The sequence below is a fragment of the Oncorhynchus gorbuscha genome, linkage group LG09, assembly GCF_021184085.1.
Source record: "Oncorhynchus gorbuscha isolate QuinsamMale2020 ecotype Even-year linkage group LG09, OgorEven_v1.0, whole genome shotgun sequence".
NCBI lineage: Eukaryota > Metazoa > Chordata > Actinopteri > Salmoniformes > Salmonidae > Oncorhynchus > Oncorhynchus gorbuscha.
The window spans coordinates 31,746,441-31,772,451 of NC_060181.1; the positions used below are offsets into that span (position 1 = coordinate 31,746,441).

Below are 26,011 nucleotides of genomic sequence, written 5' to 3' on the forward strand. Positions count from 1 at the left end.
TTTCCCAGACTAATCAGTTTATTACATTGTTAGAAAACAAAATAGGGGAAAACATATACTGTATAACATAGATTATCCTATGATCAAATGACTGAATGAAAACATCAACTACCAATATCGGTTTATGGCTCATGACGGTAGTAGACTTCTTCTGTCATTGTTTATTGATCAACATTGAAAATGAATGATTCCAAAGCAAAGTTTGCAGTTTTGTTATTTGTGAAAGGCTGAGCTTCGTACTGTACATTGTGCTGGAGAGGACGTTTTTGATGACAAGGAATTAAACAGTACATGCATAGAAGAAAAAGGCACAGTATTTACCTTTGTATTACTTGAAAACCAACATAGTGCCCTGTTTGTCTGCCCAACATACAGTATGTCTGTTGAGTGAGAGAGTAAAGCTTGAAGCTGTGGATATACATTGAATTGAACAATATGGTCATTTTATAAGTTTGTCTAGTTTTGTATTGGTCTTTGGGGCAGCTCTTGGGCCATGATGGGCCACTCGTCAGCTGAAAGGCTAGCTTAAAATCAATAGCAGCTGTCTTAGAAAGCACAACAGATCATCAGATAAGCTCTCTCTACAAAAAAAAACAATGCATCGGTCTAAAAGATTAAGCTTGAAAAGTATCTATACAGTATTCCAAATGACATTTGCCTTGTCTCTGTTTCCCGTTGTGTTTTTCTATGGTTCTGTGGTGCGATGATGGAGACGTAAAGACTCCCATGTATTACCCCTCCTGAACTGGGTACCTCATGTCTCTCTTGCTGCTGCTAGAGATGGAATGTGTTCCTGCAATGTGTTCTGATCTCCTGTTTGTGTTCCTCACGGCCCCTTCCTGTAGCTGGAGGATTTCTTCCCCCCATTCATCATGTAGAGAGGTGGGGGCCTGCCTATACAGTCTGAGGGGTCACAATAGCCTGGGGCTCCTGTCGCTCCCCTGGGACCAGAGGCACCTGGGCTACCATTAACACCGTCTTTACCGGGAGGTCCATCTTTACCGTCCTTCCCAATGCCAGGGCTGCCAGCCACACCTGAGAGAGAGACAAAGGATTAGGGAGATGACGAAAACAGGTACTGAACAACATCCACTCATGTCAATGTGTGACCGACTGGGTTCGCACCCAGGTCTCTTGAGCTACACCAGACTGTGTTAGCCTGCTGAGATAAAGCCTTCGCATAAACTTGAAGAGCTAAAGTCTTCAGGTCTTAGGCAAGAAAATAATGGAGTGAGGGGTGGTGTTACCTTGTGGGCCTGGTTCGCCTGGACTTCCTGGGGTTCCAACTCCCTTTTCTCCCTTATGTCCAGTATCCCCCTTTACACCAGTGTCACCTACAGAGAAGAAGAAGATATTTCCTTTCACATGTTTTACATTGACTGTCTGAAATGGGCTATTATCCCCACAGGAGGTGTCTGTATGCCTGTGCCTGTGCCTGTGCCTGTGTGTGTGTGTGTGTGTGTGTGTGTGTGTGTGTGTGTGTGTGTGTGTGTGTGTGTGTGTGTGTGTGTGTGTGTGTGTGTGTGTGTGTGTGTGTGCGTGTGTGGGTGGGTGCGGGTGCGTGCGTGCGAACAACAGGGATGCAATTAAAGGGATTTGGCAGAGAGGGCTTAAAGTGCTGTGTTGTCTGATTCAGTCCTGGATGTGCAAGCTCTTTCAGAGCACTAAGCTACAGTACTGTGGACACAATGGACCTGGTCGGCCAGACAATGCTGTATTTCTCTAAAAGGTTTAATTAAGAAATACATTGCATCCGTTAGTAAGGCTGTAGACCGTCTATAGAAATACACTATAATGGACAAATAGAAGGCCATTATACCAGCGTGCCAGCGTGAGTCTATACTTTTCTAGTTGTAGTTTCTATGTTCTCCACTGTACACAATGAAATGGGCATTTGCAAAATGGTCCAAGTATTCCATTTGAATGATCAGTTCTTTATACATTTCACCTTTTATCTAGTAAGTTATTGATGCATGATTCCCCATTACCTTGTTTTCCAGGTGTACCTGGTAACCCAAAGTATCCATGTGGTCCCTTCATTCCCATCAGTCCTCTGGGGCCTGCATCTCCTACAGTCCCTGCTGGGCCCGGGGGACCTGGAGGGCCCGGCAGTCCTGCCATTCCAGGGGCCCCGATCGCTGCTGGTTTCTTCAGTACCTCCTTCTTAAACTCTGCCAAGTGTTCTAGATGGAGATGGAGATGTCCATTTGACAAAGCACCCTACTGTACATGGCAGACTGCCTTGAGCTACAAATGTTACAGTGTGTACACAATCTTCACGTACCTTCAACAATTGCTGAGCATAGTTCGCGAAGTTTGATATCACTCACTTTAGGACCCTATAGGATTTGAAAGTGGAAAAAGTATATGAATTAACACTCGAACATTTATATGTCACTCCATTCCAAAAAGTTTTCCAGAGGATTATTTAGTACTTGTGTTGTTCAGTCTTCGTTCACTTCATGGAAGAAAGTACTTACAGGTAGGCCCCTAGGCCCAGGTGAGCCAGTTAACCCTCTCTCTCCCTCCAGTCCATTGGTTCCCTGGGGACCGGTTAAACCTTCATGACCTGGCTGCCCTGGTCTACCATCTTCCCCGGTATATCCCTTCATGCCCTTCTCTCCAACCTAGAGGCGAGTGGACAATGCAACATGACTTCAATGTTAACTGTATCCCATAACGGATTCAATTATTCCACCCATCAATCAACCAGTCAATCAATTGATTTGTAACATTGTTCTGTACCTCTCCTTTGATTCCAGAAACACCAGGAGGACCCTATAGAAGCAACAATGGATTGAATAAGGACCATTGTAGTTATTACAAATACTGGGGAATACTAAAGCTAGATCAAATGTATCTCTCAGTAGAACATATACCTGGTCTCCCTTGACTCCAGAATCACCTATAAGACCTGGATCACCCTGTGGACAGCAGTAAGATTGTCAATACAGATACTGTATCTTGCAAACGCATACTGTATCATCATTGACATGATATATGGTATTGACGTGAATCCATAGACTTACTTCACTTCCCTTTGGGCCAACGGGACCAATAGGACCCTAGGAACAAGAAATTAGAGGCACAGGAAATTAGAAGTCATTCAAACCCCTTCATTTACAAATGGACAACTATTACCAAAACAGTAAGCTACACATCAGAAGTTACCTGGTCTCCCTTATATCCAGTGTGACCTTTCAGTCCTTTTTCACCAGTGTCACCTTTGTCCCCTTTGTCACCCTGGATGCCTGTATCACCTGTGACCCCCACTGGTCCCTGCTTTCCTGTCTCACCCTGAGGAGAGTGATGCAGGATAAATGAAATGTTACTAAACATACTCTGGTGTGTCTGTCTGGTGGGTTTATGTGAGGTTAGCTATCAGCTCATTGTTACCGTCAGATAGGGGTTGTTATTGAAGAGCAGTATGCTTGACAATCCTAGTTTAATATATGAATAAGAAATGACTACTGGCATGTATATTTAATAAACAATTATTATAAGCAGTTGAACTATAATCAAATGTTACATATGGTCAACTTACAGAAGCTCCCTTGTCTCCTGGTTGTCCATTTTCTCCTGCTGGTCCAGTTGCCCCCTAAACAACCACGACAGTCTTATTAAGCATCTTCAGCACAGTCAGTAGAATTTGGATCCACAGTCATGGCTAGCAGAGTTGAGTGATAGTAAACCCTGAAGTGTGAAATTTGATACTCACTGTCTTCCCAGGAATTCCGATTGGTCCTACTGGTCCGTCATCTCCTGTATCGCCCTGTACAAAAAACATACTATTTTACAATAGACAAACACAAGGAATTAAACTGTACCCAAAACAGGCCTGCATCCACACAGTCACAGGCAGACACACACACACACACACACACACACACACACACACACACACACACACACACACACACACACACACACACACACACACACACACACACACACACACACACACACACACACACACACACACACACACACACACACACATACTTCACCTTGGCACCTCCAGCTCCAACTAGCCCCTGTTTTCCTGGTAACCCCTGAAGAAACGACACAGGATATCCTCAGAATACCGTACAGTATATTGTTATTTTTGAAAGCACTACGACATTAGGGATAGACTACTTCCTTGTTGTGTTGTTGATTCTGATTTCCCTGCCATGTCCCCTGACCTGTATAACATTGCAGCCAGACAGGCTATGATGGGAAGGTTGTGGTTTTATTGGATTTTCCATCCGCTTGGCTGTTTGCTTCTAAATGATTTATTCATCTGGTCTGCGGTATGGTTTGACTGGGAGATAACCTCTCTATTGATTTTCACAGCTTTTGCTTTCTTTTAAATAACAGCAAAACCTTGTAAGGTCATCTAATCTACAACGATGTTTGTAAATGAGTAATATTCCAAGACAAATGTCCCAGATTAATATTATACTCACTGGAATTCCGACCATACCCCTGACTCCAACAGTCCCGGGAACGCCAGCCTCTCCCTGTTGGAAAGATGACAGGGATGTTTATAGGATAAACGATTGATTTCTTGACAGATCTTGTAAGACTGTATACATTCTCTTTATTTAAACTATATATGTATAGTAGTCAAAGTGTAGACTAACTTTAGCTCCATCCACTCCAGGGAGTCCATCCATGCCGTCTTCCCCAGGAGTACCCTGTAATCACAGTTCATCATTGATCACAACAACAACAACACCACCACTCCGCATCATAATCACACTCATAAGAGATAAGATGTTGCAAAATGTTAATTGTTCATGGAAATCTAACTATACAACTAACAACACAAAAGGATCTCATGTGCATCTGATAACTTATTGGTAAGGTCGTTGTTTCTGTTGTATTGTTCGTTTACTCACAGTGTCTCCCTTTGCTCCAACAGGACCCTGATCTCCTTGAGGACCGATCGCTCCCTAAGAAAACACACACATGCAATGAACCATGAAACAATTTAAGGCAAAACAAAAAGAAAAACCTCTAGAGGTAGATGAGAGGAAACACTCACATCATCACCTTTATCTCCCTCCAGACCCTGACGTCCACGACTGCCCTCCACACCCTAAAAGAAGACAAGTGGTCAGTCACTACAGTACATAACGGCAGACATTTTGGAAAACACTCTTCAGCCCTAGGTGATGTCAACCACCGTCTGTCCTTCAGTCCGCCTATGGACATTGAAAATGTCAGTTCTAATTGACTGAGTTAATGAAATGGGCAGTGCTTACAGGAGATCCCGGTGGTCCGGTGGGTCCTGGGATGCCGTTGAAACCAGGGGGACCCTGAGTGGAGCGGACAACACAGATGGTGAGTTTAACACTTTAAACACTTGAGTAAAACGTCAATAAGACGTGCAGTAAATATGGTTTTAAACCCTTACCCTGTCTCCTTTCTCTCCAAGAGTACCCGGAAAACCAATTGGACCTCTTTGTCCCTGGAATGTATTACAGACGTTAAAAGGAATTATATTTCATATGATTCACAGTGATGCGCAGCAAACACATTCAATCAGTTATAAATGGTTGGTTGTATGAGCGATTTCCACTTGAAGCAGAAATCCTATGTACCATCTTTGAATGCGCAAGATACACATTTTGCGCTGAAGGCAGAAATCCTATGTAACATGTCGGTATGCTCATTATCTATGTTCAGCTTGGAACAGAAAAACAGAAGTATATAAGTGACAAAGCAAGAGACTTTGGGATTTTCATTATCAGACAGTGAGGTAGAATAGATCATCCTATATGTGTTGGTACAGTTGAAGTTGGAAGTTTACATACACCTTAGCCAAATACATATAAACTCAGTTTTTCACAATTCCTGACATTAAATCTGTAACGGCTCTTGTGGGTTGAAGAAGGAGACCAAGGTGCAGCGTGGTAGGTGTTCATGATTTATAATAAACTGAACACTGCAACAAAATAACAAAGTAGAAAAGACCAAAGAGCACAGTTCTGTCAGGCAACTAAACAGATAAACAGAAAATAACTCCCCACAAAACCCAAATGGAAAATAACAACTTATATATGATCCCCAATCAGAGACAACGATAGACAGCTGCCTCTGATTGGGAACCACACGAGGCAAAACAACATAAATAGAAATAGATTCCCCCACCCGAGTCACACTCTGACCTAACCAAACATAGAGAATAAATAAGGATCTCTAAGGTCAGGGCGTGACAAAATCCTGTCTTAGGCCAGTTAGGATCACCACTTTATTTTAAGAATGTGAAATGTCAGAATAATAGTAGAGAATGATTTATTTCAGCTTTTATTTATTTCATCACATTCCCATCACATTCCCAGTGGGTCAGAAGTTTACATACACTCAATTAGTATTTGGTAGCATTGCCTTTAAACGGTTTATCTTGGGTCAAATGTTTCGGGTAACCAACAGTAAGTTGGGTGAATTTTGGCCCATTCCTCCTGACAGAGCTGGTGTAACTGAATCAGGTTTGTAGGCCTCCTTGCTCATACACACTTTTTCAGTTCTGCCCACAAATGTTCTATTGGATGAGGTCAGGGCTTTGTGATGGCCACTCCAATACCTTGATTTTGTTGTCCTTAAGCCATTTTGCCACAACTTTGGAAGTATGCTTGGGGTCATTGTCCATTTGGAAGACCCATTTGCGACCAAGCTTTAACTTCCTGACTGATGTCTTGAGATGTTGCTTCAATATATTCCCATAATGTTCCTACCTCATGATGCCATCTATTTTGTGAAGTGCACCAGTCCCTCCTGCAGCAAAGCACCCCCACAACATGATACTGCCACCTCCGTGCTTCACGGTTGGGATGGTGTTCTTCGCCTTGCAATCCTCCCCCTTTTTCCTCCAAACATAACAATGGTCATTATGGCCAAACAGTTCTATTTTTGTTTCATCAGACCAGAGGACATTTCTCCAAAACGTACGATATTTGTCACCATGTGCAGTTGCAAATCGTAGTCTGGCTTTTTTATGCCGGTTTTGGGGGCAGTGGCTTCTTCCTTGCTGAGCTGCCTTTCAGGTTATGCCGATATAGGACCTGTTTTACTGTGGATATAGATAATTTTGTACCTGTTTCCTCCAGCATCTTCACAAGGTCTTTTGCTGTTGTTCTGGGATTGATTTGCACTTTTCGCACCAAAGTACGTTAATCTCTAGGAGACAGAACACGTCTCCTTCCTGAGCGGTATGACGGCTGCATGGTCCCATGGTGTTTATACTTGCATACTATTGTTTATTCAGATGAACGTGGTACCTTCAGGCATTTGGAAATTGATTCCAAGGATTAACCAGACTTGTGGAGGTGTACAAATGTTTTTCTGAGGTCTTGGCTGATTTCTTTTGATTTTCTCATGATGTCAAGCAAAGAGGCACTGAGTTTGAAGGTAGGCCTTGAAATACATCAAATACACCCCCAAATGACTCAAATGATGTCAATTAGCCTATCAGAAGCTTCTAAAGCTTCTGAAATTTCCGAGCTGTTTAAAAGCACAGTCAACATAGTTTATGTACATTTCTGACCCACTGGAATTATGATACAGTGAATTATAAATTAAATAATCTGCCTGTAAACAATTGTTGGAAAAATTACTTGTGTCATGCACAAAGTAGATGTCCTAACCGACTTGCCAAAACTATAGTTTGTTGACAAGAAATTTGTGGAGTGGTTGAAAAACGAGTTTTAATGACTGCAAACTTAGTGTATGTAAACTTCCGACTTCAACTGTATAGTCCAGAGCAAGTACGGTTCTTACATCATCTCCCATCTTGCCTGTTAGGCCCTGCACCCCAGATGGTCCTGGCTCACCCTGTGGATTAGCAACATAGGAAAAGCACAAAAACTCACATGTAGCGATTTGCATGCTTGCATAATCATCCTAACGACCCAATGTACTGTACTTAAGCACATTGTCAAACATCAAACTTCTTCACTAAACATTGATTGCTTGTCAAACCTTTTGTCCAGCTTCCCCTGCAGCTCCATCATCCCCTGGTAATCCCTTGTGCCCCTAGAGAAGACATAGCAACCCAGTTTAGACTGAATGTCAACAAACTACTATCAGACGCTCTTACCATTGGTAGTTCACACGCTGAGTTTCTTCCTAAAATGTAAAGCGCTTTGAGCATCTGGAAAAGCCCTACAGTACATCAATCGATTCAATTATTAGATACTGGTATCTGAGAGAAAAACAGTGACCACAATGGTGTAAATGATGATAAGGGCTCTGTTGCTCAAAAGCCAGGTATAGTGCCTTGCAAAAGTATTCATCCCCCTTGGCGTTTTTCCTATTTTGTTGTATTACAACCTGTAATGTAAACTGATTTTTATTTGGATGTCATGTAATGGACATACACAAAATAGTGCAAATTGGTGAAGTGAGATGAAAAAAAAAACGTATTTAAAAAAAAAAAAAAAAACAACTGAAAAGTGGTGCGTGCATATGTATTAACCCCCTTTGCTATGAAGCCCATAAATAAGATCTGGTGCAACCAATTACCTCCAGAAGTCACATAATTAGTTAAATAAAGTCCACCTGTGTGCAATCTAAGTGTCCCATGACCTTTCATATGATCTCAATATAAAATATAAAAACACCTGTTCCGAAAGGCCCCAGAGTCTGCAACACCACTAACCAAGGGGCAGCGCCAAGTAAGCGGCACCATGAAGACCAAGGACCTCTCCAAACAGGTTAGGGACAAAGTTGTGGAGAAGTACAGATCAGGGTTGGGTTATGAAAAATATCAGAAACGTTGAACATCCCACGGAACGTCATTCATGATTAAAAAAATGGAAAGAATATGGCACCACAACAAACCTGCCAAGAGAGGGTCACCAGACCAAGCAAGGAGGGCATTAATCAAAGAGGCAACAAAGAGACCAAAGATAGCCCTGAAGGAGCTGCAAAGCTCCACAGCAGAGATTGGAGTATCTGTCCATAGGACCACTTGAAGTCGTCCACACCACAGATATGGGCTTTACAGAAGAATGGCCAGAAAAACCCCATTGCTTATAGAAACAAATAAGCAACCACATTCGGTGTTCGCCAAAAGGCATGTGGGAGACTCCCCAAACATATGAAAGAAGGTACTCTGGTCAGATGAGACTAAAATTGAGCTTTTTGGCCGTCAAGGAAAACGCTATGTCTGGCGCAAATCCAACACCTCTCATCACCACGAGAATACCATCCCCACAGTGAAGCATGGGGGTGGCAGCATCATGGTGTGGGGATGTTTTCATCGGCAGGGACTGGGAAACTGGTCAGAATTGAAGGAATGATGGATGGTGCTAAATACAGGGACATTCTTGGGGAAACCTGTTTCTGTCTTCCAGAGATTTGAGACTGAGACGGAGGTTCACCTTCCAGCAGGACAATGACCCTAAGCATACTGCTAAAGCAACACTTGAGTGGTTTAAGGGGAAACATTTAAATGTATTGAAATGGCCTAGTCAAAGCACAGACCTCAATCCAATTGAGAATCGGTGGTATGACTTAAAGATTGCTGTACACCAGTGGAACCCATCCAACTTGAAGGAGCTGGAGCAGTTTTGCCTTGAAGAATAGGCAAAAACCCCAGTGGCTAGATGTGAAAGCTTAAGGACACATACCCCAAGAGACTTGCAGCTGTAATTGCTCCAAAAGGTGGCTCTACAAATGATTGACTTCGGGGGGAAGGGGGGGGGGGGGGAATAGTTATGCATGCTCAAGTTTTCAGCTTTTTTTGGTCTTATTTCTTGTTTGTTTCACAATTAAAAATATTTTGCTTCTTTAAAGTGTTAGGCATGTTGTGTAAATCAAATGATACAACTCCCCCAAAAATCTATTTAAATTCCAGGTTGTAAGGCAACAAAATAGGAAAAATGCCAAGGGGGGTGAATACTTTCACAAGCCACTGTATGTACTCACTCAGTGTCTGTCATTAAGATTCCTCACCTTTATCCCTGGTAGCCCTGGGCTTCCCTGTGGTCCAGCTGGACAGGCAGCAGGGCACTGCAAACAGACAGACACAGACATGACATTATCACTACACCTACAAGGGGCTCACCTCCTATTCGATAGCTACTAACCGAAGAACACCTAAGCTACTAATATTCCACATGCAGGTTTGTCAGAATTAAATGACAGCAACAACAACAGTTTATAAAAGACGTGTGAATTAAGCTGAAGTGTAGTTATTGCAGCAACATTAGGCTCTGAAGCACTTAGTCCAGGGCTCTTCAACCCTGTCCCCGGAGAGCTACCGTCCTGTAGGTTTCCACTCCAACTCTACCAACTCAACCAACTCTTAGCTGGTTGATTAAACTGAGCCAAGTTAGTTATAAATGGGGGTTGGGGAAAAAAAACTTACAGAAGGGTAGCTCACCAGGAACAGGGTTGGAGACCCCTGACCTAGCAGACCCTGTGAAAGATGGTTTCACCTGTGAAAGATGGTTTAACCCTGTGAAAGATGGTTTAACCGTGTGAAAAATAGTTTATTTTTTAATTTATCTTTTATTTCACCTTTATTTAACCAGGTAGGCCAGTTGAGAACAAGTTCTAATTTACAACTGCGACCTGGCCAAGATAAAGCAAAGCAGTGTGACAAAAACAAAAACACAGAGTTACACATGGGATAAACAAACGTACAGTCAATAACACAATATAAAAATCTGTATACAGTGTGTGCAAATGGAGTAAGGAGGTAAGGTAATAAATATGCCATAGTGGCGAAGTTATTACAATTTAGGAATTAACACTGGAGTGATAGACATGCAGATGATGTGCAAGTAGAAATACTGGTGTGCAAAAGAGCAGAAAAACAAAAACAAATATGGGGATGAGGTAGTTAGTTAGTTGGATGGATGGACTATTTACAGATGGGCTGTGTACAGCTGCAGCAATCGGTAAGCTGCTCTGACAGCTGATGCTTAAAGTTAGTGAGGGAGATATAAGTCTCCAACTTCAGTGATTTTTGCAATTTGTTCCAGTCATTGGCAGCAGAGAACTGGAAGGAGACCTAGCAAAGATTTATAGATAACCTGGAGCGAGTGGGTTTGGCGATGAATATGTAGCGAGGACCAGCCAACGAAAGCATACAGGTCGCAGTGGTGGGTGGTATATGGGGCTTTGGTGGATGGCACTGTGAAAAGCGGATGGCACTGTGAAAGACTGCATCCTATTTGCATCCTATTTGATGAGTAGAGTGTTGGAGGCTATTTTGTAAATGACATCGCCGAAGTCAAGGATCGGTAGGATAGTCAGTTTTACGAGGGTATGTTTGGCAGCATGAGTGAAGGAGGCTTTGTTTTGCGAAATAGGAAGCCGATTCTAGATTTAATTTTGGATTGGAGATGCTTAATATGAGTCCGGAAGGAGAGTTTACAGTCTAGCCAGACACCTAGGTATTTGTAGTTGTCCACATATTCTAAGTCAGAACCGTCCAGAGTAGTGATGCTAGTCAGGCGGGCAGGTGCGGGCAGAGATCGGTTGAAGTGCATGCATTTGATTTTACTAGCATTTAAGAGCAGTTGGAGGCCACGGAAAGAGTGTTGTATGGCATTGAAGCTCGTTTAGAGGTTTGTTAACACAGTGTCCAAAGAAGGGCCAGATGTATACAGCATGGTGTCGTCTGCGTAGAGGTGGATCAAAGCATCACACACAGAAAGAGTGACATCATTGATAAGTACAGAGAAAAGAGCCGGCCCGTGAATTGAACCTTGTGGCACTCCCATAGAGACAGTCAGAGGTCCGGACAACAGGCCTTCCAATTTGACACACTGAACTCTATCTGAGAAGTAGTTGTTGAACCAGGCTGAGGCAGTCATTAGAGAAACCAAGGCTGTTGAGTCTGCCGATAAGAATACAGTGATTGACAGAGTCGAAAGCCTTGGCCAGGTTGATGAAGATGGCTGAACAGTACTGTTTTTTATCGATGGCGGTTATGATATTGTTTAGGACCTTGAGCATGGCTGAGGTGCACCCATGACCAGCTCGGTGTAGAGTGTCTCCCCCTTTGAAGAGGGCCGCTTTCAAATCTTTAGGAATCTCAGTGAAAGATAGTTTAACCCTCTGAAAGATGATTTACAGTAACCCTGTGAAAGATGGGTTAACCATGTGCAAGTTGGTTTAACCATGTGAAAGATGAGTTACAGTAACCCTGTGCAAGTTGGTTTAACCATTGAAAGATGATTTACAGTACCCTGTGCAAGTTGGTTTAACCATGTGAAAGATGATTTACAGTAACCCTGTGCAAGATGTTTTAACCATGTGAAAGATCATTCACAGTAACCCTGTGCAAGATGTTTTAACCATGTGAAAGATGATTTACAGTAACCCTGTGCAAGATGTTTTAACCATGTGAAAGAACATTCACAGTAACCCTGTGCAAGATGTTTTAACCATGTGAAAGATGATTTACAGTAACCATGTGCAAGATGTTTTAACCATGTGAAAGATCATTTACAGTAACCCTGTGCAAGATGTTTTAACCATGTGAAAGATGGTAAAAAGAGACTCACATCTTCCCCACTCCCCTCAGCTTTGCCAGCCCCAGGTGGTCCCTAAAACACAGCAGAGTGAGTGACAGAGGTAAAACAGCACATATCTCTATGGAGTGACGTCTCAAACAGAGTGTAGATGTCCACAGACAGTACAGTGTTCGAGGCTGTGCAATCAGTGTCAAGTAATGCAGGAGTGATACTGATTATCACTCTACATCAGGGTTAAGACGTCAGTATAATATTTGGAGAGATCTCTTATGACAATATGGATTAATAAAAAGACTTAGGTTAATGGGAAAGACCAAAGAGACAAAGCTACATCTGAAACCTCAACAGATAGAAACATAGGTCAGACTCAATTCACATGATGATACAGATGTTGAATTCACTTATTTCAGGTTGGAGCCATATGTAAGAGGTTAGCAACAGTACTTACCGCAGGTCCAGGTGGTCCTGGTAGACCAGCGGGACCAGGGAGACCCAGACCCCCTCTAGGCCCAGGGGCACCCTGATAACAATAGATCATTGCATTTAGAGCTCAAACACCTGAAATGTCCTTCTAGACATTTCAGACTTCTGAAAAGTCTCATATATATTAGTAACAAAATTGTCCACAGGATATACTGTTAAGGACCAATAAATCAGTACAGAAGGCAGCACATTATGCTAAAATGTTTATTCTATTCTAACGAGCCATTTACTTTATGTTCATATTCTTATAATTTATTATTTCTTATTGTCAAAAATCCTGTACATATTGTATTGTTGTATTGTCAAATCCTGTACATATGCCTATGAAAACTTGAAACATATCCTGTATGTTTTTACTGCTGGATGTGTTCTTGTTAACCAGTCATATACTGTAGTTATGTAGGATGTGAGCCTTATTTTGAACACTGACCTCAGGCCCAATGTTCCCCTCGTCTCCTGGAGTTCCTGCTTTCCCAGGTGGGCCCTGTAGGGAGCGACATACACAAGTTATACAATTATTCTATAGCCCCTAAGTAAGGCTCGATGAATCTACTGTATGCTGTCTTAATGCCATTTAGAACACAGGGTGAAGTTTCTCTAAAGATGTTGAAGAGTTTGTAGTACATACGGGAGGCCCTGCTGTCTTAGGTCCCTGGGAAATGAGAGAAAACGCTATCAGACAAATCATCTTATTTAGCTATAGAAATGAAGTGGTCTGACATGTTCCATGGCTTCATGGCTATACATGTCAGCAAAATGTTATCATTAATATCTGACGATCTAAAGATGACAATGATAGTGGATACTTACGGGAGAGCCTGCTGGCCCAGGAAAACCTTGAAGTCCCTGTTATTAGACACAGAGCAGTCAGATATTAATTAACATTGTCCCTGCTGTTACAGTTATTAGGAAGAAGGTTTCTTTAGTAGGTTCTGGTGAGAGAAAAAAAACTCACTCTCTCACCCACAGGTCCTCTTGGGCCCATTGAACCAGGTATTCCCTTCATTAAAAAGAGAATAAATCCTTGATTCACACACAATCTACAAACTAAAACATTCTCTCGCCACCAGCTTGAATTCTAATAATATCAGTTGAGTGATTGGATAGCTGCTGTTAACGGTTCAATGAATAAGGTGATAGAGAACAACCCTGTCTTGCTCAACAAGACAAAATAGAGGTTGAGTGTGTAACAAGAGGTGTGTGTTGGGTGTGGTACAGTAGGAGGTAGTGATGCTTACAGCAGCTCCTGGTAGGCCAGGCATGCCTCTGTGTCCAGGAAGACCGATCTCCCCCTGTTCCCCTTTGGCCCCCTGAGAAACAGACAGAACCGGCAGCTGAGTTACAGACACAACCGGCATATGAGTTACAGACACAACCGACAGCTGAGTTACAGACACAACAGACAGCCTAGTAACAGATACAACAAACAGCCTAGTAACAGATACAACACACAGCCTAGCAACAGACACAACAGACAGCTTAGTAACAGATAGAACATACAGCCTAGTAACAGATACAACACACAGCCTAGTTACAGATACAGCACACAGCCTAGCAACAGACACAACAGACAGCTTAGTAACAGATACAGCACACAGCCTAGTAAGAGACACAACAGACAGCTGAGGTTCAGATTTAACTGACAGCCTAGTAACAGGTACAACACACAGCCTAGTAACAGACACAACAGACAGCTGAGTAACAGATTTAACTGACAGCCCAGTAACAGATACAACACACACCCATCCACGGACGGGGCCACAGTGTCTCCTGACCCCACCTGTCTCAGCCTCCAGTATTTATGCAGCAGTAGTTTACGTGTCGGGGGGCTAGGGTCAGTTTGTTATATCTGGAGTACTTCTCCTGTCCTATTCGGTGTCCTGTGTGAATTTAAGTGTGCTCTCTCTAATTCTCTCTTTCTTTCTCTCTCCCGGAGAACCTGAGCCCTAGGACCATGCCTCAGGACTACCTGACATGATGACTCCTTGCTGTCCCCAGTCCACCTGGCCATGCTTCTGCTCCAGTTTCAACTGTTCTGCCTTATTATTATTGGACCATGCTGGTCATTTATTTATTATGAACATTTGAACATCTTGGCCATGTTCTGTTATAATCTCCACCCGGCACAGCAAGAAGAGGACTGGCCACCTCACATAGCCTGGTTCCTCTCTAGGTTTCTTCCTAGGTTTTGGCCTTTCTAGGGAGTTTTTCCTAGCCACCGTGCCTCTACACCTGCATTGCTTGCTGTTTGTGGTTTTAGGCTGGGTTTCTGTACAGCACTTTGAGATATCAGCTGTTGTACGAAGGGCTATATAAATATATTTGATTTGATTTGACAGCCTAGTAACATACACAGCAGACAGCTTAGTAACAGATACAACAGACAGTTGAGTAACAGATTTAACTTACAGCCTAGTAACAGACACAATAGACAGCTGAGTTACAGATACAACAGACAGCCTAGTTACAGACATAACCACAGCCATATAGAGCAGACAAAACCACAGCTAAGTATGGCTCTGTACACAAAAAAAATCGGACAAACAGCTTTATCATCTGTCTGCATCGCTCACCACTGTTGCTAAGATACACTGTGGCAGTGTCAGTCAGTGTTTAATCAATGAAACATGTGCAATTCTCATCAGGACAGAGAGAGAGAGAGATAAGAGGCAGGCAAGGTGGAGGAGAGAACGCTGATCTATTTTTGCAGCTAAATTGATTGTAAGTAATGAGGTTGAGCTACAGGATGGCAACAAAGAGTCAAATAAATACTTAGAGAATTAAACACATTTAATAATATGACATCTCATACTTACAGAAGTGCCAGCACTGCCAGGTGAACCTGGAAGGCCCTGCAAGAAAAAAGGAAGACCGTTGTTATCCATTCTAGCCATTGAGAATAGAGAAATAAGAAAAGTGCGTAATGTCTGTCTAAGATATCTTACCAATTCACGCAGTTTGAGGCAATATCCAGCATGGTTAATTACATAACACTATGGTTAATTCTTCCTTCTACATGTAGTTTGGATGGGGTGGATAGACTTACATCTCTACCGTCCCTGCCGTCCTCTCCATGTGGCCCCCGGGGTCCCTCCGGGCCGGTGGGACCGGGAGGGCCAGGGATAGGCTTGGGGTCAGGCTGGAGGGAGAAGAGACATCACAGTCGATGAGTACATGAGAAGGAGGGAAGGCCACTCTGAGGGGAGTGGAGAAGCTTCTTACTCCAGCCAGAGTTTGATTGTGCCACTAAAGTAACAAAGCATCAAGGCTATCAGGCAACAGAGCATTGAAGTAGATTATTTGCCCCAAAAAACACCAAGAAAAAAAGGATGAAAGATAAATACCTCAGCATTGGCATACATCTGAAGAAGCAAGAGAAATAAGAAACATGTAGAGTTAGTGAAGTAGTCACACCACCTTCACCCAGAGTGTCAGAAGAAACTTAAGCACCTGTCCAAAAGAAACCCTCAAACAAAAGCTAGAGGAAATAGACCATTGCCAAATTGTATTTGAATCATAAAGACACAACTTTTTTCTGCAGTCTACGGGACAATAGGACTCTGCCCACTCATAACAGCATGTATTCTAATATACAATTGTGACCTGAGGAGTCAGACTTTAATATGCTGACAAAATGGGGCTAAATTGAGAGTGAGAGCCAGCAGTATTCTCTCTGTATGGAGGTAAGTGCTTATTTGACATACAGTACCAGTCAAAAGTTTGGAAACACCTACTCATTCAAGAGTTTTTCTTCATTTTTACTATTTTCTACATTGTAGAAAAATTGTAAAGAAATAAAAAACGATGAAATAAAACATATGGAATCATGTAGTAACCAAAAAAGTGTTAAACATATGAAAATATATTTTAGATTCTTCAAAGAAGCCACCCTTTGCCTTGATGACAGATTTGCACACTCTTGGCATTCTCTCAACCAGCTTTACCTGGAATACTTTTCCAACAGTCTTGAAGGAGTTCCAGCACATGCTGATCACATGTTGGCTGCTTTTCCTTCACTCTGCGGTCCAACTCATCACAAACCATCTCAATTGGGTTGAGGTCGGCTGATTGTGGAGGCCAGGTCATCTGATGCAACAACATCACTCTCCTTCTTAGCCAAATAGCCCTTACACAGCCTGGATGTGTATTTTGGGTCATTGTCCTTTTAAAAAAACTAATTATAGTCCCACAAAGCGCAAACCAGATGGAATGGTGTATCACTGCAGAATGCTTGAATTCTAAAGAAATCACATACAGTGTCACCAGCAAAGCCCCCCACACCATCACACCTCCTCCTCCATGCTTCACGGTGGGAACCACACATACAGCGATCCTCCGTTCACCTACTCTGCGTCTCACAAAGACATGGCGGTTGGAACCAGAAATCTGAAATTTGGGCAGATTCCCACCGGTCTAATGTCCATTGCTCATGTTACCTGGCCCAAGGAAGTCTCTTCTTCTTATTGGTGTCCTTTAGTAGTGGTTTCTTTGCAGCAATTAGACCATGAAGACCTGATTGACGCAGTTGATGTTGAAATGTGTATGTTACTTGAACTCTGAGGCTAGTGACTCTAATGAACTTGTCTTCTGCAGCAGACTCTGGGTCTTCCTTTCCTGTGGTGGTCTGAAGACAGCCAGTTTCATCATAGCCCTTGATGGTATTTGTGACTGCACTTGAAGAAACGTATAAATTCTAGACATTTTCTGGATTGACTGACTTCATGTCTTAAAGTAATGATGGACTGCCATTTCTCTTTGCTTATTTGAGCTTTCTTGCCATAATATGGACTTGGTCTTTTACGAAATAGGGCTATTTTCTGTAAACCAACCCTACCTTGTCACAAGATGCCGAAGATGTTTTATGTGCCCCCCGGCGATTGTAACTTATTTTTTAAAATGATTTTCTACAAAATGTTACATTATGACCGAAAATACAATGTATGGGCAGGATAGAACAGCGGCGTCTGGTAAGACAAGTGGTGGAGGTACATGCATTTTTGTAAACAACAGCCGGTGTACAATATCTAAGGAAGTCTATAGATATTGCTCGACTGAAGTAGAGTACCTCAAGCTGTAGACCACACTACCTACCGAGAGAGTTTTCATCTGTATTCTTTGTAGCTGTTTACATACCACCACAGTCAGAGGCTGGCACTAAGACAGCATTGAATGAGCTGCATTCCGCCATGAGCCATCAAGAAAACGCTCACCTAGAGGCTGCACTCCTAGTAGCCCGGGTACTTTAATGCAGGAAATCTTAAATCCGTTTAACCAAATTTATATCAGCATGTTAAATGTGCAACCATAGGAAAAATAACTCTATACTCCACACACAGCGATGCAAACAAAGTTCTCCCTCACTCTCCATTTGGCAAATCTGACCATAATTCTAACCTCATGATTCCTGCTTACAAGAAAAAATTAAAGCAGGAAGCACCAGTGACTAGATCAACAAACAATGGTCAAAGGAAGCAGATGCTAAGCTACAGGACTGTTTTGCTAGCACAGACTGGAATATGTTCCGGGATTCCTCCGATGGTATTGAGGAGTACACCACATCGGTCATTGGATTCATCACTAAGTGCATCACTAAGTGCATCCCCACAGTGACGATGACGTCGTCGATGCACGTCTGCACCTGTTGTATTTGGCGCATGTGACGGATACAATTTGATTGAATTTGATTGGCTCAAACGCATTCAGAAGGAAAACAATTCCACAAATGAACTTTTAACAAGGCACACCTGTTAATTGAAATGCATTCCCAGGTGACTACCTCATGAAGCTGGTTGAGAGAATGTCAAGAGTGTGCAAAGCTGTCATCAAGGCATTGGGTGGCTATTTTGAAGAATCTCACTTTTTTGATTACTACATGATTCCATATGTGTTATTTCATAGTTTTAATGTCTTTACTATTTTCTATGTCTTCACTATTATTCTACAATGTAGAAAATAGTAAAAAAATTAAGAAAAACCCTGGAATGAGTAGGTGTGTCCAAACTTTGACTTGTACTGTATGTATTGTAATCATGGCACTCCTACAGTAGTATAACAGGCCTTCCTATCTCCTCACCTTCCTATCTCCTCACATTTTGGCAAGTGCAGATTCACAGAAGCCAGTTAGTGAAATCTATGTTACTGGTCGATATGAATCCAAACCCAAAGCAAGTAAAGTCCAGGTGGAGACAAGTTTGTTGTTGTTACCTCTGTGATAGGCAACTCCTGGCAGTTCTCTCTATTGGCTCTCTTCGGGTCGCAATGGATCAACATCCACTGAAGTTCAAACTAGAAAGAGACAGTGGCATGATATTGATCATATAACATGACTCATGATAACGCTTACTGTATAACAACGCACCACTGGGTAACCAACACCTTCTCAGCCTTAGCCTGATCCCAGATGTGCTGTCTTACCAACTCCAACTCTTATTGTCATGCCAAACAACGACCATAAGAGTTGGCAATACAGCACAACCAGATCTGGGGCCAGGCTATCCTTGCCCCGCTCACCACAACAGAAGTATCAGCGTCAGTATCCAGCCTCCCAATAAGCGTATCTCCCTCTGTGTTGACAGGGCCTTTCCCCTTGATGGGCTTCTTGTCCACGGCCTGACAGTCCACATACAGGGTGACCTGATCTCTCTCCACCCCAATCATCACCTGTAAAGATATGCTATAGGGTTACTGTTGTTGATCCTCAGGGGCCACTGTTATGTTAATGAGTGATCAGGTATCACTAATTACATTGTACCAGGAGTAGAGTTGCACATTTCCAGTAACTTTATCAAAATTCCTAGGCTTTCCAGGATTTCCAGCTTATTCCCTCTTGATTCCGGGATCTTCCATCCGAGATTTCTGGAAAGCCGGGGAGTTTTGGGATAGTTACTGTATTTTGCAACGCTAACCAGGAGTGCCATCACTCATTCCATCACCTTGTGCCACTTGGTGTTGAACAACACAGAGAGCCCTGGGAAGGTGACGGTCTGCAGGTTGCCATCCTGGCCCATCAGGAAGTACTCCAAGGCCTGCTGGTCTCCATTCAACCTGAGCCCTGCCTGCTTCCGGCCGTCTTCATCCACCACCTGCCACACGTTCCACACCTTGTTCACCGTGTTCTTGATCATACGGAACGTGACCATGACGGAGTACTCGTCAGGGAAACCCCGGGGGAAATTGAGCCTGGGTGAAGAAGAACAGAAGATGAAGATACAGATGGGTGGGAGAGGGAGGAGAGAAAAGGGTTCATACGTGCATGAGTCCAGTGAAGCCCCTGTGGAAGGTCATCCTCAGTGGGAGAGGTTATGGATGGACAGAAGAAATGGTTAAACATCTCTTTACAAAATCATAAAGAATGTAGTTCAGTTAGAGCCATAGAGAAGAGGGCACCGGGGGCAACACTTCGCAGTGGGTAAAAAAGCAGCTTTCCACCACATACACACAGCACACATTGGGTGGTTCGAGGATTTCAGATCTCTGATGGCGGCTAATGTCAAAGACACTCCATGATCACAAAGCAGAGGTAGAGCTGCTGCAGGCCACGTTTAAAAAGCATCACACACAGCGGCTCAGTTCCCTTCCCGCTCCTCACGCCCACGATAACATCATGAATGGAGACATCAATCAAACCCTAACACTTTTATGTTCAAAGCACTTCCATTCTCTTTCTCTCTCTATCCCTCCATCTCTCCCTGTCTCTAATGTATAACGCAACAGTTACAAATACTCCAAAGGAACAACGAGGCCCTTTATTTTTTCCATCAAACCCTTTTGTTATAAACAGAAGCGGCGCCCCCGGTGGCTCTGATCAACAGATCAATTAAGCAGTCGTCCCGTCTCCGTCTCTAACGCGTAAACTGCTCTCCAGTCTCCCCAGTCCTAAACCTCTAGGCTGGTATTCATAAAGAGTCTCAGGTGCTGATCTCAGATTAAGGCCCCTTCAGTCCATTCATTATCATCTAAAAGGTTAAACTGATCCTAGAGCAGCACTCCTACTTGTCGCTTTATGAATACGAGCCCTGGGGTTTTAACTAGCCAGGCCAAGGGCTCCATAGGTGGTGCCTTTATGGACGGGAGCTGCAGAGCTGCAGCCGGGCTTGTAAATGGATCAAGGCAATAAAAAACGAGTTTCCTGTAACCCAATAAAACAAATGAAGACCACTCTCTCTAACGTTCCTGCAGTGTGCCTATGTGTGTGTTTGTGTGTGTTGAATGCTCCTTGGGAGAAAGTATCTCACAGCCTTTGCCAGAGTTTGATGCGTGTTGTGTTGCAGGCCTCTATCCCCTGCAGTGATAAGGACACAGGTATCGGAAATGAACCTTTCTGACGACAGACTTCAAAGCCCAGACAGACTGGCCACTGGACTCCGAGAGATACATGTTTTTGTGATTAGTGTCCTGAGTGGCAGGAGGCAGACTGGAAGATGTCAGTATGTTACATAACAGTTTATGTGAAAACAGGACCAATACAGGTCATTGGCCAGACCAGCAGTGAAACACCAGAAGACAGCTTTAGTTATGTAAGAAGGTAACCACGTAACAATAACCTCTAGCCTACTAAGCAATATGAAAACAGTCTAAGTTGAAAATGGAAGATTGTGCACTGGTTTTCCAATATTTTTTTTACAGGGTAGAATACCAGGCTAGAGGATCCCCACACGTAAACGATATAGCTGATCTAGGCAAGACACACACACGCACACGCACACGCACACAGACACACGCACACAGACACACAGACAGACACACAGACACACAGACAGACACACACACACACACACACACACACACACACACACACACACACACACACACACACACACACACACACACACACACACACACACACACACACACACACACACACACACACACACACACACACACACACACACACACACACACACTCTCTCTTCACACAGGAAGCTGCTCGGGCTGTCACCACCTGTCTCTTTTGATTTTCAGAATCCTTCATGAGGACAGACAGAAACAAGTGAATACAACTACAACTTATAATGCTGCATGATGAAATATGTCTCTATGTTTCTGGTACGAGATATTTAATGGTTACACGAGGTCTGGGCGGGTGGGGTCCACTGCTTTCCCCCCTCGTTGCTAAGAGATGCCAAATCAGTTCAGACATGCTTTTCTCTGTTTCAAAGAGGGATAACACCTGTCTGAGACCCGCAATAATACAACACCTGGATCGACCCAGGGGAAAGTATTTATTACGTGTGTGTGTGTGTGAGTGTAGCGATTATGTGTGTGTTTCTGTTTCTGGTTTCTTCATTCTTTCTTCAGTCTCCGTATTGAGCCATAATAATACAACACCTGCAGAAAGCCTGGACAAGCTCCAATATCATGTTTCTTTTTCTATCTTTCCTTACCTGGTAGGGATCTGGAAGTTGGCCTCCCTATCAAGGCGATATGCCACCTGGAGAGGAGTGGAGCCCTCCACCTTCCTCACCCCCTTCAGAGGAATAATATCCGGCTGGAACTGGGTGATCAGATCAAACCCTAAAAGAGAGGTAAACGGATTTTCAGATATCTCCTGTTCGTTCTGAATGACATGTTACAGTATTATTCAACTGGTGGGTCTAACTCTGAATGCTGACTGATTAAAAGCGCATTCCAGCCGATGTCTATTCCACAAGTTACAATGTATGATGTTAAAATGCCTATTTACTCTGTTCCATCTGACTGTGCAATCCACTGTCTCATTAGCCCAGCCATTCAATTTATAAACTATAAAAAAACATCTAGACATTATCTCGCATTTCTTTTAGACTAACATTTAGTTTATAACAGTGGATGACGAGAAAGTACATGTTCTATGCCAGGTGAAATCATGCATCATTAGCTCATTGTTATGGATGTATCCAAATAAACGTCACTAGGAAAATAGCTTAAACAAACGCAAATGCAGCTACTTTGCTAGCTAGCAAGCAAGGGATAAGAACGTCGCCAGCCAGTATGGCAATGGAATATTTAGAACGAACGACTGGGTTGCGTCCATTGACACAGAACAAAAAAACTGAACGACTGGGTTGTGTCTCTGGCAACCGAACCGATAGAACGAACAACCAGCTGAATTTGTGTCGGGACTAGATCTAGTGGAAGGATGAAATAGTATGAATAAATTAATAAAAAATCATTTTTAAATTAAAAGATGTAAATCATTATTTGAATATATTGGTAACCCGTTGTAAAAACGTGATAATACCCTCGAAGCCGGTGTTTGGAGGATATATTGGCACGACTTCGTCTAGGGCATTCCAATATATCCTCCAAACACCGGCTTCTCGGGCATTATCACTTAATTGTACGTATCCCTTGAATCGTTCTGGTGAATTATACTGTATGTTATATACTGTATTCCATCAGTAGGAAAATAAAAACTATGCACATCTGATTGACAGGTACTGGTCTTTTTTGTATTTGACACACAGTGTTATAAAAGTGTAAGGGCATATTTCTGGATCAGTTTTGTAAAGTCAAATCAAATCGTATTTGTCACATGAACTGAATACAACAGGTGTAGACCTGGGGGGTAGTGTCTTGCGGTTGGAGGCCGAGCAGTTGCCATACCAGGCAGTGATGCAACCTGTCAGGATGCTCTCGATGGTGCAGCTGTAAAATCTTTTGAGGATCTGAGGACTCATGACAAATCTTTTCAGTCTCCTGAGGGGGAATGTTTTTTTTTGTGCCCTCTTCACGACTGTCTTGGTGTGCTTGGACCATGATAGTTTGTTGGTGATGTGGACGCCAAGGAACTTGAAGCTCTCAACCTGCTCCACTACAGCCCCGTCCATGAGAATGGGGGTATTCTCGGTTCTCCTTTTCCTGGAGTCCACAATCATCTCCTTTGTCTTGATCACGTTGAGGGAGAGGTTGTTGTCCTTGCACCACACAGTCAGGTTTCTGACCTCCTCCCTATAGCCTGTCTCATCGTTGTCGGTGATCAGGCCTAACACTGTTGTGTTATCGGCAAATGTAATGATGGTGTTGGAGTTGTGCCTGGCTCTGCAGTCATGAGTGAACAGGGAGTACAGGAGGGGACAGAGCACGCACCCCTGAGGGATCCCCGTGTTGAGGATCAGCGTGGCAGATGTGTTGTTACCTACCTTTACCACCTGGGCGCGGCCCATCAGGAAGTCCAGGATCCAGTTGCAGAGGGATGTGTTTAGTCCCAGAGTCCTTAGCTTAGTGATGAGCTTTGAGGGCACTATGGTGTTGAACGCTGAGCTGTAGTCATTGAATAGCATTCTCACATAGGTGTTCCTTTTATCCAGGTGTGAATGGGCAGTGTGGAGTGCAATAGAGATTGCATCATCTGTGGATCTGTTGATGTGGTATGCAAATTGGGGTGGGTCTAGGGTTTCTGGGATAATGATGTTGATGTAAGCCATGACCAGCTTTTCAAAGCACTTCATGGCTACAGATATGAGTGCTATGGTTCTGTAGTCATTTAGGCAGGTTACCTTAGTGTTCTTGGGCACAGGGACTATGGTGGTCTGCTTGAAACATGTTGGTATTACAGACTCAGACAGGGAGAGGTTGAAAATGCAGTAAAGACACTTGCCAGTTGCTCAGCGCATGCTCAGAGTACACGTCCTGGTAATCCGTCTGGCCCTGAGGCCTTGTGAATGTTGACCTGTTTAAAGGTCTTACTCACATCAGCTGCGGAGTGCGTGATCACACGGTCGTCCAGAACAGCTGATGTCTCATGCATGTTTCAGTGTTACTTGCCTTGAAGCGAGCATAGAAGTTGTTCAGCTCGTCTGGTAGGCTTGTGTCACTGGGCAGCTCTTGGCTGTGCTTCCCATTGTAGTCTGTAATAGTTTGCAAGCCCTGCAACATCCGACTATTAATGGAGCCGGTGTAGTCCTGTAACGGATTCGATCTTAGTCCTGTATTGACGCTTTGCCTGTTTGATGGTTCGTCGGAGGGCATAGCGGGATTTCTTATAAGCTTCTGAGTTAGAGTCCTGCTCCTTGAAAGCGGTAGCTCTAGACTTGAGCTCAGTGAGAATGTTGCCTGTAATCCATGGCTTCTGGATGGGGTATGTACGCACAGTCACTGTGGGGACGACGTCCTCGATGCACTTATTGATAAAGCCAGTGACTGATGTGGTGTTCTCCTCAATGCCATCGGAAGAATCCCAGAACATATTCCAGTCTGTGCTTGTAAAAAAAGTCCTGTAGTTTAGCGTCTGCTTCATCTGACCACTTTTTTATAGACCGGTGCATATTCACGAAGTGGCCATTTTGGAATGTCAGTGTTTCCCCACTTTACTATATTTAACGGTTTATTCTGGTTTCATAATCTGTATGCAAAACAGGGTGCAGTGATATGACTAACATGTGATTCTAATGAGTTGTTCTCTTATACGTAGGCCTGTACCTTCCCTGCCTGGGCTCGCAACACATTGTACACCATGTGATTTTAATAAGGTAGCTAATGCATCTGTTCCCACCAGGGCGCTGGTACACAATTAACATCTTGCTGAGCTAGAATTGTTCCTACTAAAATCTATCAGGCTTCAGCGGAATATTTTATGTGGCTCATTTGAAATCTAAATGTGTCTGAAGCCATTAAGCATTTAGACAACCCAGCCTAGTTCACTAAGCAATCACAGCAGCTAGCTTAGTTGTGATGTTCTGTATTTTGCTTCCTCAGGGATTTCTGTGGTTTGGTGGTCCTGGGCATTTAAAATGTAAGTCTATGCTGTCTAGCAAAGAGAAAAACCACAGGGACTATAGTGTTAAACTATTGTCTGTTGATGTGAGGTAAGACTCCTGAGATGTCTTGTACTGTTTGATACAACGTTGAGATATGTAATATGTCTTCCCATGCAGGTCTCCTTTTGATTACGTCATAAACTATATCCACATCTCATGGGAAGGGGGCGCAAGCAAGATGTGGCCAAAGACATACCGGAAGCAAATTGTTGCTGTTTTATAGTATGTCCCACCAGGGATGAAGAGGACTAAGTTAGTACGCATATTCACAGAGTCATAGTATCTATACATTACCTGGAAGGTCATCTTGTCCAT

At 43.2% G+C, this 26,011-nt stretch overlaps 1 protein-coding gene across 1 annotated transcript; it reads right to left on the reverse strand.

The window, feature by feature from the left end:
• On the reverse strand, positions 1 to 26,011 carry LOC124044352 (collagen alpha-3(IX) chain-like). The gene is made up of 36 exons (XM_046364006.1): positions 25,991 to 26,011; positions 22,343 to 22,515; positions 19,892 to 20,138; positions 19,470 to 19,619; positions 19,164 to 19,244; positions 16,304 to 16,321; positions 16,006 to 16,098; positions 15,776 to 15,811; positions 14,198 to 14,269; positions 13,915 to 13,959; positions 13,770 to 13,805; positions 13,588 to 13,611; positions 13,390 to 13,443; positions 12,925 to 12,996; positions 12,507 to 12,548; positions 9,943 to 9,999; positions 7,966 to 8,019; positions 7,765 to 7,818; positions 5,402 to 5,455; positions 5,250 to 5,303; positions 5,030 to 5,083; positions 4,884 to 4,937; positions 4,626 to 4,679; positions 4,449 to 4,502; positions 4,008 to 4,052; positions 3,719 to 3,772; positions 3,545 to 3,598; positions 3,172 to 3,297; positions 3,030 to 3,065; positions 2,880 to 2,924; positions 2,746 to 2,778; positions 2,481 to 2,627; positions 2,285 to 2,339; positions 1,989 to 2,183; positions 1,248 to 1,334; positions 1 to 1,035 (listed from the first exon to the last, which is right to left on the reverse strand). Exons 1-36 carry the CDS (start codon positions 26,009 to 26,011, stop codon positions 827 to 829), a joined length of 2,739 nt encoding a protein of 912 aa, XP_046219962.1. The 3' UTR covers positions 1 to 826.